The 13,877-nt window shown below is 38.8% G+C and overlaps 3 protein-coding genes and 1 non-coding gene across 4 annotated transcripts in view; 1 reads left to right on the top strand and 3 right to left on the bottom strand.

Annotated features, from left to right (window-relative positions):
* Positions 1 to 2,132, top strand: part of LOC148906100 (uncharacterized) — a 12,228-nt gene extending 10,096 nt beyond the window's left edge. The window contains exons 21-25 of the mRNA XM_089039390.1: positions 166 to 220; positions 329 to 450; positions 991 to 1,055; positions 1,924 to 1,948; positions 2,052 to 2,132. Coding sequence (XP_088895516.1) covers positions 166 to 220; positions 329 to 450; positions 991 to 1,055; positions 1,924 to 1,948; positions 2,052 to 2,132 — 348 coding nt within the window. The remainder of the gene's footprint in view (positions 1 to 165; positions 221 to 328; positions 451 to 990; positions 1,056 to 1,923; positions 1,949 to 2,051) is intronic.
* Positions 2,133 to 4,719: 2,587 nt separating this feature from the next.
* LOC148906099 (uncharacterized) lies at positions 4,720 to 9,029 on the bottom strand. The gene is made up of 7 exons (XM_089039487.1): positions 8,715 to 9,029; positions 7,679 to 7,841; positions 6,799 to 6,955; positions 6,112 to 6,265; positions 5,763 to 5,827; positions 5,616 to 5,681; positions 4,720 to 5,527 (listed from the first exon to the last, which is right to left on the bottom strand). Exons 1-7 carry the CDS (start codon positions 8,899 to 8,901, stop codon positions 5,231 to 5,233), a joined length of 1,089 nt encoding a protein of 362 aa, XP_088895613.1. The 5' UTR covers positions 8,902 to 9,029; the 3' UTR covers positions 4,720 to 5,230.
* Positions 9,030 to 9,401: 372 nt separating this feature from the next.
* On the bottom strand, positions 9,402 to 9,473 carry Trnae-uuc (transfer RNA glutamic acid (anticodon UUC)). The gene has a single exon. It is a non-coding gene; the product is annotated as a tRNA-Glu (tRNA).
* Positions 9,474 to 9,948: 475 nt separating this feature from the next.
* LOC116287811 (DNA damage-regulated autophagy modulator protein 2) lies at positions 9,949 to 13,719 on the bottom strand. Its single transcript, XM_031694508.2, has 2 exons — positions 13,236 to 13,719; positions 9,949 to 11,102 (listed from the first exon to the last, which is right to left on the bottom strand). The coding sequence occupies exons 1-2, from the start codon at positions 13,602 to 13,604 to the stop codon at positions 10,626 to 10,628; spliced, it is 846 nt and encodes a 281-aa protein (XP_031550368.2). The 5' UTR covers positions 13,605 to 13,719; the 3' UTR covers positions 9,949 to 10,625.
* Between the last annotated feature and the right edge of the window lie 158 nt (positions 13,720 to 13,877).

Here is a 13,877-nt window from a genome sequence, read left to right as displayed (position 1 = left end):
GCTCCATCCACACTACTAGCTAAGACAGTAGTGTTTCACATTCAATAAAGGTTGCCGGTTCAAATTTATCCGGCAATACGTGGATGGGGCCTGAGGTTATATCTTTAGGAGGCCCGGCAATGACCGTCATTGCTGGCATTTTGTTTCAGGAATGTTGATTCCAAGAAAGAAGTTGTTCAAATCCTGTCCCCTCGGGATTGTGGAGTGGCAGTGTTTCTTCGTGAGTACCACTAACCACAATCATGGGTCTTTTCTTGACTTCAGAGTAACTAAAAAACCAATAAATCACTGATGGCAACAGGTATCATATATTAATTGTGTGTTGCAGGTTCCCTGCGAATACCCATCGGTATCTTAAAGGAAACAAGACCAGATAAGAAGGATGGCTCACCAGGTCATAATTTTTTAAGTGATCTTCAAGCAGGGATGGCGGTTTTTCAACTAAAACAGGTGAGAGCAAATAAAATACCTGTGAGGACAAGTAGTCATATTTTACGATGAGTACAGCTTTATGACATGCTGTGGGTACATGATATCCAATTATGTCTAAGAGAGTATCTCTGCAGGTAAAACATGGTCCTTTTTTTCCCCAACCCTTTTGTTTTGTGTCTATTATTTCAATAATATTAGGCCATCTAACTTTTTTTTTGTTTTCAGGAAGGCAGTGTCATTGGTCATATCCATAACCTTTGTCTCTTGGTAGGATAAACACAACCAACGGTCTACCGAATCATTTCTCATGTCCTCTGTTCAGACATCAAGAGTGGCTTGTTGTTTATTTGCAACTACAAGTTACATTAGTGATTTGAGTGTAAATGATGTCTTCGCATCCAGGTCACGTGGGTGGTGTGCCTGTGCTGGCCCTATGCACAGGTTGACTGAAAATATTATGTTTTGGTCTGTGGAAAATCACATCTGCCAGTTAGATAGTGTTTCACTAATAAATGGATTAATTTGGGGAGTGTTGCTTATGATCTTCATGAATACTAGGATGTAAGTCTTGGATGGCATGAAGGTCTGTGCAGGACTTGGGAGGTCCCTTCTTCAGAGGACAGGTAATGAAAATTCTCTATTTTTCAACATGAAGTAAAAGCTAACCTTTTTATTTTGTTTGTAGTCGTCTGGATAGAACACATCTTAGACGTTACATGAATATTCAAGCAGTGAAATCGTGAGGTCGGTTTTGATGAGGCACCCCTTGCTTTCATTCATTTATTGATAATGTTACGCATTGTTTCACACCTGGGTTGTACGCTTAACTCTGCCATAATTTCAGTCAGATGAGTTGCAGAGTTGTTATCAAAGCTTTACCATGGTAGCAGAACCTGGCTGGAAGCTCTCCCCACTGTACGATGCATAAGGCACTAATACTAATCCTCTATAATCTGAATATGTCTTATCGATGTATACATCTTGTATTCAGAGCAAAATATATGATGATTGTATCGAGATATTTTCAACTGCATTTCACGAATAATATTTTGTTTTGGTTCTTATCTTATTGGTTCCAATCTTTTCCTTATTTCTGCTTTTTTCTCCCTTTTCCCTTTTCTCTTTCTCTGCTACAGGTATAGGTTCAATCCAGAAACTTGAGTTGAAGCACCGGGGGTCGCGGTGCAGGTAGGTAGTCTGTGGGTAAGTATGGGATACTCCATACTTACTGGGTTTCCGTGTTGGGAACGCTCTTAACTCATTTCCATATTTGTTTTCTTGTCAGGTTATTTTCCGTGACCGAAAGTGGCTTGTTCAATAACTATTCCAATGGTCCATGACATATCCACCACCCCCTGCCAACAACAACATGTGAAAAAAAAAATAAGAAAACCCCCGCACAATGATCTCCAGGTGACGTCATACATCTTGATGCTAACCTCATTCATTTCAGTAATGAGTAACTCATGAATCTTATCTTTTTGATTGTAGGACATTTTTAGCGACAGCTGAGGAGGTATTCAGAAAGCTGAAAAGGTATACCGTGCAACGCAAGCGATATTTGTCATACAGTTTTCCGTGGTATATCAGTATTAATGCAAGTGTTGTTCTTATTTCAGGTCGTAAATACTGTCAGTGACCACACCCTTCTTCTTGGTGAGGAAGGCGAGAAGCTAAGATGGGTTTCTATTACCGAGTGAAGCAGCAAAGCGATGTTATCTGGGAGAAAAAACCGTCATATTTTCCTAAATCACCCTCCTTTTAGCCCGCCTGCATGGGACACAAGCTCTGGCACTCGCATATACCAAGAAACTACTGAAAAAAATACTGTGAAAACGGAGAGAAAAGGTCAGTTGAATCAGAAAGTTGTTGTAAGAAGGATAGAATGAATAAGAATGACAGGGAATTAAATGAATTAACACAGAAAGAATTTAATGACAGAGGAAAACCAGATGAAACAATACTGAAAAGCAAGATAGATTATAAACAATGTGAACTGGATCAAAATATAACTTTTTCCGACAATAAACCAAAGCAGGGACTTTGTGATGGTAGAGAGAGTATAGATTCTGATCATAACGGGACTATAAACGAGGCTGATCAGTAACAGGAGTATTGGCGATGATATTTCAAGATTCCAGTGAAAGAAATATCTGCTTCAAAAAGGGCTGACTGTAGGATATTAGGTTGCAGCGTGTCCCTTAGACAAAACATGAAAAAGCTTCCGATAAGATTGACAAGAATGACCCTGTCACTGATGAGGTTGAACAGATACACGAGAATGAGAAAGATGGAGTAGCCAAACCTATGTTTTTTCATCCTCCGAAAAGCATTTTTAAACAACAATGGAGGTAATATTTGTGCACGTTACTTTGCTCTCCGCCTCTTTTCCCCTCTCTTTCTCTCTCTTTTCTCTTCTTTCTCCTTTCTTCTCTGCTTGTATTTGTTTGTTTGTTTAAAAATCGTTTCTTAACAGGCCATCAAGGAATACTCCATGATTAATAATGGCGATCGTGTGTTGGTTTGTCTGTCTGGAGGAAAAGACTCACTCACGTTACTTCACACTCTACATCAGTACAAGTACTGTGCAAAGGCCAAGGTATGGCAGCAAGAAAACATGAACTATCATAGTTAAAATTCTCTTGATGGCTGTCAATCAGTCGGGCCGGTTGGCCAGCCGACCTGTCAGTCAATCATTCAGTCGATTGTCAGTTCAGTCACCAGTCAGTCAGTCAAGTCAGGATAGCAGATCCCACCTTAATACTAGCTCCTTATGACGTAACTCTGACTCAAGCATGCTCCATGTTAAACTATCTGGGTCTAATCTTGCCTCTTTGTTCTTCATGTACCAGGGAATTGAGTTTGATATTGGGGCAGCAACAGTTGATCCTCAGTCAAGTGCATACGACCCCAGGCCACTCATTCCTTACCTGGCTGCTTTGGGAGTGCCTTACTTCTTTGAGGAACAAGGTAAACTAACTCCACCTACCCCTCCCTTCCGACTATCTTTGTAAATTATATTTATTTACTAACTATTGATGTACTACCACTAGATATCATTCAACAAGCAGCAGATCTATCAGTCTGCGAGTCTATCTGTAGCTTCTGTTCAAGAATGAAGCGTGGACGTCTTTACGCATGTGCAAGGCGCGAGGGTTACAACACGTGCTTGCCATGGGTCAACATCTGGATGACTTGACTGAAAGGTAAACAGGCATCCTTCCACTAAACAACAACATAAAGTAATATTTGGTTTTGCCTTATTTTTATTTTATTTTTTTCCCCCAGTTTTCTTATGTCAGCTTTTCACAACGGTTTTTTGAAGACAATGAAAGCTAACTACACCGTCAGGTACCTAAGCATCTGAAGCAAATCAATGTACTGTTATTTGTGGTTAGGCTGTGAAAAACAGTTTCATCCAATCACCAGCTTGCGCGCAAGTTCCCATAACCATCATAGAATCCATTGAGGTAAAATAAGTCCCCACCTGAGTGGAAGTGAATCGGAACGCAGATAACTCATATATCAGTCAAACCAAGTCCTTGCTGTTAGTCGTTATTGATGTTCGTGTGTTTATTTGTATTTTGATTGTTGTTTTTTTTGGTACTGACAGGGAGGGTGACTTACGGGTCATCAGGCCCATGGTTTACGTACGGGAAAAGGAGCTTCGACAATTTGCTGAAAAGGTACACTGTCTTCATTGTTACAGGGCGCGAGATATTCCCTTTCCCGTTAAGGCAGACACACGGTGCAACATTGCGCGCAAAATTGCAGACAATGTTGCGCAGGGCGCTAATTAGGTACCTAATAAGCGCCCTGATGTTGCGTCGTGTGACATGGCTCGCAACATCGATTGCCTGCAACATTGCGCGTGCACCGTGTGACGTCACTGATTTATTATTTCAGGTGAAGTTGCCTGTTATTGCAGAAAATTGTCCTGCTTGTTTTGAAGCTCCTAAGGTTAGTAAAACAACCAAAATAACGATAATTATCAATAACAATAATTCGTTAACCTCATAATATTCAATGGTATTAGGAGAGACACCGCACCAAGCAGTTACTGGCAGCTCAAGAGCTTCTCTTCCCCAACATCTACAATAGCTTATTAACGGCTATGAAACCGCTCATGGCAAAGAACCGAGTGGGAATGGAATCTATAAGGTTGAACAGAACTGATGATGATGATGATGACTACCCATGAGCACCTTGTCCGTATTATTTTCTTTCGCCTTTTTTAAATATGTTATGATTATTTATTAAATTATTCAATGTAACCATTAACACAGCGATTGTCATTGTGGGTTTTATTCTGAAGACTACTTGCTTGAGAAAGACAGAGATACGTATTTTAACATTTTTAGGGGCGCGTCGAGTTATTTTCAAATCGCTCAGCAGTTTCCTATTCTACTGACGAAAACTGAGCTGCTGGTAATATCTAAACAGTGTAAGCAGTATGGTTCGATATATTTGCGGTTGTGTGGCGAAGCTGGATTATTGCAAAAAGTCTCAAAGTCTATCTTTATTTTTAAGGTATTTAGATAAATCTTTCAAAGTACGATTTAAAAATTACTTTATAATAAGCTATCGCCCGGGTTCTGTTTACTCTAATCTGAACCAAATGAGAGTAAGACTGGGCAAAGCAAGCAAACTAGTTGTACAGCAGATTGCGTTTTGTTTTTATTGTTAGAGAGTTGATTAAACTCTTCTTCTTAAGTATAGGATTTTCTCTGAGTAAGACTGAATCAGCATAAACATGTACGTCTAACGTCATGTGATGTCATAATATGCATGCTTGGTCCTAGTACCTCTTGCCTGCGGGCTCAGGTTCGTTTTCAAAGTCATAAATATACGACCATTCTTGTTGGCCGTGAGGGTTGGGCTGATTACCATCATGAGTCACGTGTTTCCGTTGTAGTTTCTCCCTCATTGACAGTTGTACCTCTTCCACTTCCGGTTCCGGGAAGCAGTCATCATACTTCTCAGGGTCTGGTATGTAGCAACAGGCCTTGCAGGTTGAGTACTCGGATGGTTTTTCTTCCTTGATGTGTTTGTGGACTATCACGAAGTTAATGACTAGAGACATTATCATGATCATCTGCGCATGCGTAAGAATATACTTTAGAAAGTGTTGCATTGTGTTCCCATGCTCTCACGTGACAAATGAGTTAGAAGAGTGAACTTACCACACCGATGATAATTAAAATCCCCCCGACGAAGGCTGCGACAAAGTAGGGCGTAGCACCAGTTATCTGAATAACAAGTATGATTATTTATTAGATCTATGTCCAAAAAGTCAAATGTAGATCAAACTGTGACAAACGACAACTCACCGCGGTACAGAATTCAGTTAGATCTGTCCCACACACGACGTCTGTGTTGACGATATCATCAATACCTGTTGGGAAAACACTGCTTTATACGAGAACGAACTGCGCTAAAATGGTCAATATGATGCTTGGCTTGTGAAAAAAAGATTCATACAGGTTTCGTATGCCTGTGAAATGGTGCAGGTGAGCGTTCCGTGCCGTGCCGTGCTGTTACCGTGACGGTAATGTGTCAGAGCATTCTGATTGGATGAGCATTAACCTCCCTTGCTGTGATTGGTTCGACAAATATCATTTATTCTCGTGATCAGCCCCATGTGGACCGCACAGGTGGTATAGTGCAAGGATACGTTACCATATTCCTTGAACTCGATGCAAGTTTTTCCGATTTGTTTAACGAGTTTGACTTGGCAGACAGCAAACCCTATCCCCATGAAGATGACAGGGAAGAGAAGAAGGGGTCCAACGATGGTCCAGATTAACCACACAATCATATGCCAGCCAAACAACTAAAAAAACGTTTAACGTTTATTATATACCATGAGTTAGTTGGTCAACTTCCACTATTTATTTGTATTGTTACATAATTACTACTGAAGAAAAACGCGCGCGCGTGCTGTGTGCAGTTTTAAAGTACGTGGGGGTTGGCAGAACAAACGAGGGAAGTGGAAGCACGACGCGTAGCGGAGTACTTGACACTTTTCGATCGATCTGCCAATCCCCAAGTGCTTTATAACTCCACAAACCTCCGCAAGCAATTTTTTCATTTCTTTTATAAAATACAAATTTCATGAATGACAAAACGGAAAGTGCGCGCGTTTAGTTTTGCAGACTGAAGGAAGAAAACCTGAGAATCCCTCGTAGGACAAGAGATTGAGACAAGAGATAACATACTTTTGCCGCATGGCGCGAGCAAACAGATATTAATTTTTTCATCTCCGCTTGTTGACATCTTTCTCGACTCCCATTTCTTCATCAAAAGTAGTAGTTAGTAAAACCTAAACCGTCGGCAAGCACTTTTACCAGACTTGAAGCTACTTACCATGAAAATGCAACAACGTCCAGTTAATTTTGATTTCCAACCAGTGTAGACAGAGTATCTCGTTCTTCCCGTAGCTGCTATACCATTTAGTAAAGCCATGAATCCCATACTGCCAAGGAATATCCCCAGAGCAAGTATTCCAAACCTCGCTGTGTCACTAAGAAAACAAAACACATATGAAGAATGCCTCCTGTTCAATTTTACCTGCATGTGTTTTGAATTTGAAATTACAAAGTGAAGAAAAATGGACCAAACTATTGAAGTCCTCCTTGTCCTTTACGGATTTATCAGTGTTCATTTTCTAGGAAGACTGGTTTGTTTACTGTAATCATTTTTTTTCTTAACATTGTTTAAATAAAAATAACCGAAGACCATACTCCCAGACCCGAATGCTGAAGCGTCGTATGGCAGCGCGAAGCATTTACGGCTATGCCAGAGATTTCGACCCCAACACCGCTATCCCCGGGAGGAATTACAGCCTGATCAGGAAGCTCGGCAAAAGCCTAAGGGAGAGGTTAGTCGGCCCCTAGACCGTAAATGATTAACCCCTTGCTATGACCAGTAGACCTGGTGTGTCACTTTTGTCGATGATGGGTAGACACCCACAATCAAAGCTTTCCGTGTGGGATGCGTTTTGAAAAACTATGGCCGCGATGTGTATCAACGCGCAAACTCAGTTGCGTCGTTTTTCTTTTTCTTTGTGACCATTTAACAGAAAACATTTAGAAATCCAAATACTCTGCACCTTAATATGAAATGACGATTATCAAATAAAGTTCATGCTCATGAAAGACAAAAAATAGCAAAAGAATATGAGATTTTCTAGAGAGAAGTAATATGTTCTACAAGTAAGAATTCATTGGTAATAAAAGGTACTCACATGATACTCATCTTGAGCCATTTGTTAAGATGAAAGACCCCTTCATACAACCCAATGCTAAACCCTGTGAAACCGAGGGCAAGCCAGAATGCTGCGATCAATGAGACGACGGGAATACGAGAACAACAGATACAGAAGCACTGCCAACACGACTTGCTGCACACTGCAACGAACAAAATACAAAGTCAGCCACATGGCAATCATAAGCTATATATATGGAACAAAATGACTTGCGATATTTTTGTCAGTCTGTATATTCACCGAGGGGAACTCATTTCATGTGCAAAGTTATTCACTAGTTCATCAGTCTGGCATTCTCAAGATCCAAAAAAAATCAGCTGTTACAAAGCTCTTTACACATTTGAAGCTTGAACGACATATTTTGGAATTGATACTATATACTGAGCGCAGATGAACTTAGTAATACTGGGAAACTGGACTAGTGTTCAGTGACTGAAACAGGAAAGTATTTAGCGTTTTGTTGTGCTAATCAAGTGTCTGGTTCAGTTTGGATAGTAATGATACAGCGGCCGAAGCAGCGTCGAAAAGTGGCAGCAATTCGTTTGAGTATCTCCAAGACTTTTCCCTTAACACATTCGAATAATAATTTTATAATAAAATGGTGAAGTTTTCAGTTAATTTTTACACAGATTTGACTACTATTTAGTTCTTCAATCAGTTCTTTTTCGACACCCGACTCTGTTTTCTCGCCCGAGTAATATAGCGTTGCTGCTTGCAACCTTTTTATAACATGTTCAACATTGTTTATAAACTTCTCTCGAAAGTCTACTAGTATTCCCCATAATATTGTTATATTTTTTATGTTGTACTGATGTCTCAGAGATACCACAAAGGCTGTTTATTCTCCTTTAGGTAGTGAAATTAAACATGAAAATGGTAAGAACGGTAGAAAAAGAGGTTTTGTGCAGGTGAGTAAAGCATCGACTCGGATGCGTATTTTATCGAAGATGGCATGGATGGATGCACAACTCCTCAAACTCTATCGCATTCTTTTTACATTCAATCCACCACTAACCTGCGCTTTTTCGTAGATTCAAGCAATATTCCTTCGTCCAGCCAAATTTGACCAATCCTCGTACAAACACTTTCTTTGGGTCGATATCCTTAATTTTCCTTATATCTGGGATATTTGACGTATCAAATGGTAGTTTAACAGGTAAGTCTATAGGCGATTCCAGATTGATTCCTCCAAGTTTCACCATCTTTACTCCTCAGTTCTGTAGAGCCGTATTTAGCCGAATATTTTCTCCCTCAGAAGTGAGATTAAGTAAAGTTCTTAGTGTTAGCGGCTGCAAGCGAACACCGCCCTTGCCTTTCCATCCATGCCACCTGTAGACCGGCGCGCGGCCACCCGCCAAACAAACATCAGATCATCCAAAAGAATGAGCGTGCGAGTCGTATTGCGCAGGCGCAGTCAAACACGATCTGGCAGGAATATCAGTCACAATATTTACAAATGATTTTTTTTATTAGTTAGTGTTTTATAGTATCGCTTCATTTTTAGCCGTTTTTGGTCAATTCCTTATACTTGCTTATATTTGTTTTTCCGAAACATGTTAGGTGTTATATTGTCGTACCTAGAAGAGTTCCTACTGAGAAATGTAAATATATCATAACAAACAATAAAGATAACTTTGTTGCACAAAAAGATTTTATCATTTTCGTAGATATATATTGAGGATTTGATGTTAAAATAACTTTTTTCCCATACCGGGAGTCGAACCCGGGCCGCCTGGGTGAAAGCCAGGAATCCTAACCGCTAGACCATATGGGATATTACAAGAGGCGAAGGGCTTAGATATCATTCTATAAAATGTTTAACAAGAATGTTGTCTTTCTTTCTAACGACTTTCAAGTGCATTATTTATCTAACGCAAGATTTATTGATGGCAATTAAATCCAAAACATCAGCTAGGTGATTAAGAGACGGCATGATATTCAAGTATTTCGAAAATGGAAAAAAAAAAAAGAAAAAGAAATTGTTGGAATTGTTTAATCTTGTCAATCAGAGAGCCATTGTTTAATCTTGTCAATCAAATGTTATCACGTGATAGCTAAGTAAATGCAAATCTTGTTAAAATTTCTTATCTCATTGATAAGATTATATTTCGACCCATCTTATTTGCACCTCTCATTATAGCTCGGTTTATTTTCCTGAGATGGGTCTGGACCCCATATTAGATTGGGTCCTATTCAGACAAGTCCCTCTGTTATTCTGGCCCCTACATGAAACAAATGAGGAAAACAAATTCAGCCTTCACCTTTATTCATATTTATTACATACAACCAGTAAAAATAGGCAAAAATAAATATGACATTCAGATCTGTACAAAGACGAAGGAATTGCTACCCTTCAAATGACAATAAACGACAGTTAACAAGTACGGTAATCCCCTTACGATATTCCACTCGCTTTAATCCCTTTTATTAAATACCATAAAAATAACGTTTAGAATACTATTATCCTATAGAATGCTTCGAGACCCAATAACTTGTATTAGGATAATATTTATAGCATTAATATCTATTGATTATTCCGACATGATATGAGAGTATTAGACCAAAGAAATATCTCTCCCTCGACGCCATTGTCATATTGAACAAAAATAACTAACACGAAAACATGTCATTGAAACCCTGGGAATAAGTGAAAATTAAAACTAAATGTGTTCTCAAATGGAAGAAGGTAGATTGAGAGACTTTTTACCAAGAGATGACATAAACGTATTAAATATATTATGTTTTCTTTGTAAGCATGTAGGAATATGACGTAATTAACAGGAGTCATACCAAAAGAACCACAAGGATCTATGACATGACCTAAATAGAAAGTGATTATTTTTAGTGATATTAAATCTGATTATCGTTTTTGGTTGAGTCTTTCTTGCTACCTTCTACCAAACAAGACCGCGTGTTTTCTTGAACACTACTGATCACTGTCGTCCCCAGTTTCACTATTGATGCGCCCAAATGTTGAATATTTCTCTACAGATAGACTACTATATCCATCTAAACTACAATGAACACTAAGAGAAATTTTCTGAAATTCTTTGAAGAACGTGGACACCAAGATGGCGAAGCAAGACGTACCAACCCATTCACAAACATTACTGAGAACATGGAGAGCGTAGCCAGCATTCTCGGGTTTCCATTGCTGGATGCTGTTTTTGGTACCGCTTCTGATGAACGCCTTGTAGGCAGGGATCTCGGCCAGGAAGAACGTCAAGCCACAGATGGAGGTAAGGATAGTCAAGAATAAACGTACGCCAAACATACACATGGTATTGTAACCAGCCTTGGCGAAGTTATAAGTGATGATCGTCTGGGCCCAGAAATAAAACGTACCTCCAGAAAACAAGCATATGCTTCCAATATCATGAACTACCATCATAGCATGGTGTTCCTATAGAACGAGAAAAAATGGGGTACAGAGCTGGTTAAGATATGATGACAGCCCGGTAAAATACAATTAATTGCCTGAAGTTGAGGATCATTCCTCGACTTGAGGATACGGATGATCCTCATAATGCTTCAGTGAATAGAGAGAATTTTTTGGTCAAAACCGCCCAATGCCCCTTTTTGTCAGTCAAGTATAATCTTCTAACTATTACTATTCATCTCGTTTGACTTTGACTCGAGTTCAAATCTACGCCTGGGTCTGAAATATTTTCTTCAAAATATATAAAATATTTATGAAATGAATTTTTTGAACAAAATACCAAGGAATCATTCGTCCATTAAAAAAATAACGAGGGGAGCCTCTCGATTCAGTTTTAAGGTTCACGAGAATCGTTATTTTTTGAAAAGATTATGATATTTTCCAGTCTTAGTAGTGCTTGTGCGTTGCCAGGTCTTTAGCGATGGATAAATTTATGTAATAGATCAATGTTGACTCAGGGAAAGATAGCCATTTGAATGAATAAGTTCCGCATGATAAGACATATAACTCTGTATCAAAGGGCCGTTTTTTCGCCGAGATTTTAGCCTTATAAAATAGCCATTTAATGTCAATTTTGAGTCTTTGTTAGGCTAAGTATCTAATCTTTTTGTACACTGGAAGGAAGGTAGTTTTGAATCATTGCTAAACAACCATGTTATGCGTAATAAAGACACATTCTGCGGGGGTGTTCTCGTTTCCTCGCAATGGTACATGATATTAAGGCATCTCATGGTAAAACACAGATCACGATTTTACACTTATCTTAAATCACGGCCACAAAAGGCGAAAAATTCATACAACACTGCTTTAAAACTGTTGTCTGTCGATCATTCAAACACGGGAAATTCAGTATATTAGCTGCACTTGCTAGCAAACCCACTTTGGTCATGATGCCTTTGACGTCCACCAAACCCCTTCAATTTGTTTTAGTACAGTTTTCACGCATGGAAAAGACGAAAAAGATATTACCATACCGGTTAATACTATTTCTTATTTCTCTTTTATCAGAAAAATGGTTTACCGTAAAAATTGTTTTATCGCGAAAATGGTAGCAAATCCCAGTTCGTTATCGTAGTTTATTCCTTTTAGTGGACCGATCGATGCACAATTCTATCCTACATGGAACATTCTATTGATCTGTAGAAACCTAAAGACCCTTGGCAAACAATCAAGCATTTGCAGGCCTTTGTCACCACTTGGACAGTAGTCCGATTATTTACTCCAAAGGTGTAATAAATGTTTTTTACGAAGGGGACAAATGGTTCTGAAGGTAAAAAATGGTGCGATTAAAACCGGACCAACCGTGGTGGCTAGAGCCATTCATTGGTGGTTTATGGTTTTTTACTTGTTGCTCGACTAATGTCACGACAAAAAAATTGGCCATCATTTTATTTGTTATAAAAAAAGCGACGTTTGAGATAAAAATCAAGAATAAAAGTTTAATTTCTATAATGTTTTGGAAGCATAAAGGAGGTCGTGAGGAATTCAAAAGGAACACGTACAAGATCAGCAAGAATAGAACTTCAAAATCTAATGATTCTTTACTAAAAAAACTGAGTAAAATGGTGTGAAACAAAACCAACGGTGTTTACCTCTAGACTAAATATGAACCGTACGTATTTTCAGAAGAACCTGTAGTGAATTTGGTCCATCAAAACAATAAAACGGTGAGCGTAAGAGTAAAATATGTTTCTAAATTCATTTTAATGGTCAAAAATACTAAGTACTATAGTGGTTGTTGTTCTGGATCATTGCACATGGATGACTTACAGCGTCATTGAATAAAAACCCTTAAGTGATTCCCTTAACACATAAACATATATATGGTATCTTAAATATATCTATTATTAACCGACTAGAGTGTTCATTTCAGTTATTGCAGTTAGAAATGAACTTCATGTCGATATCTAAGCTATGTTTGAAGTCGAGTGTTGATGCAGTTAGCACATAAATCAACAGTATCATATGTTGGATTATATATGGCTGTGACTTCGCTATAAAACACACCTTCTCAGTGTTGAAAGACGGCTTTTAAAAATAAATAGGCTCGTAAAATAAAACTAAGATCACTTATAGAATAATTTGAGAATGTCTTACCCTTTCTGATTTAAAATTCCCCACCAGAGTAGCGCCGAATGCGCTCAAAGATCCTAGGACTATAGAACCTTGATTTAGTTTCTGAAGTGTATTTCCTTTGAGTTCTTCGACTGTTCCTGTCGCTAGAATCTCCCGAACTTGGAAATAGCGAATCACCATTAGCACCAAGACTGAGTAAGCAATGAAGTTGAAGCTTTCAGAGAATAAAGCATTCTCTGGGATCTTCAGACCTGTGTCACTTATGGCAGGAACGTAAGGATAAATATGGCCTCTCGAAGTGGCGATTGTGTAGCAAATGGCCAGTGCAATTCCTGCGGAAAGAGACCAAAACATCGGCAAATAGCCGAGTCCTGGCTTTAGACAAGACATTGGTCAACTTGATTTCTTCATGAGCTTCATAGGTGAATGAGTACAAGGTAAGCAACAAAGCGAATTCAGACTCTTGGGAAAGCGAAGTTAATGCTCCCGCCTCATCAAGAAACAGAAAAACAATAGAAATTTATGCAAATCTATTCAATGCCCAACAAAGACTTACTGCTAGTTATTTGCATAATCCAAAAAGAGATTTAAAATGCTGTCAGCAGGGATGTCTAAACATCATTGAAAAGACATTTATGAATCATTCATCTTTTGTGGGGAAGG

This window comes from Actinia tenebrosa, unplaced genomic scaffold (assembly GCF_029948245.1).
Source record: "Actinia tenebrosa isolate PJP-AT-01 unplaced genomic scaffold, QUT_ActTen_1.0 PGA_scaffold6__47_contigs__length_16458017, whole genome shotgun sequence".
NCBI classification, from domain to species: Eukaryota; Metazoa; Cnidaria; class Anthozoa; order Actiniaria; family Actiniidae; genus Actinia; species Actinia tenebrosa.
This window is presented reverse-complemented; position numbering and strand designations above follow the sequence as displayed.

Coding starts and splice junctions, on each gene's coding strand:
- LOC116287811 (XM_031694508.2), bottom strand. CDS start 13,604: ATGTCTTGTCTAAAGCCAGGACTCGGCTATTTGCCGATGTTTTGGTCT. Junction 11,103..13,235: donor GGAATTTTAAATCAGAAAGG/GTAAGACATTCT, acceptor CTCGTTCTATAG/GAACACCATGCTATGATGGT.
- LOC148906099 (XM_089039487.1), bottom strand. CDS start 8,901: ATGGTGAAACTTGGAGGAATCAATCTGGAATCGCCTATAGACTTACCT. Junction 6,956..7,678: donor TGGCTCAAGATGAGTATCAT/GTGAGTACCTTT, acceptor TTGTTTTCTTAG/TGACACAGCGAGGTTTGGAA. Junction 5,682..5,762: donor TAACTGAATTCTGTACCGCG/GTGAGTTGTCGT, acceptor CTTGTTATTCAG/ATAACTGGTGCTACGCCCTA.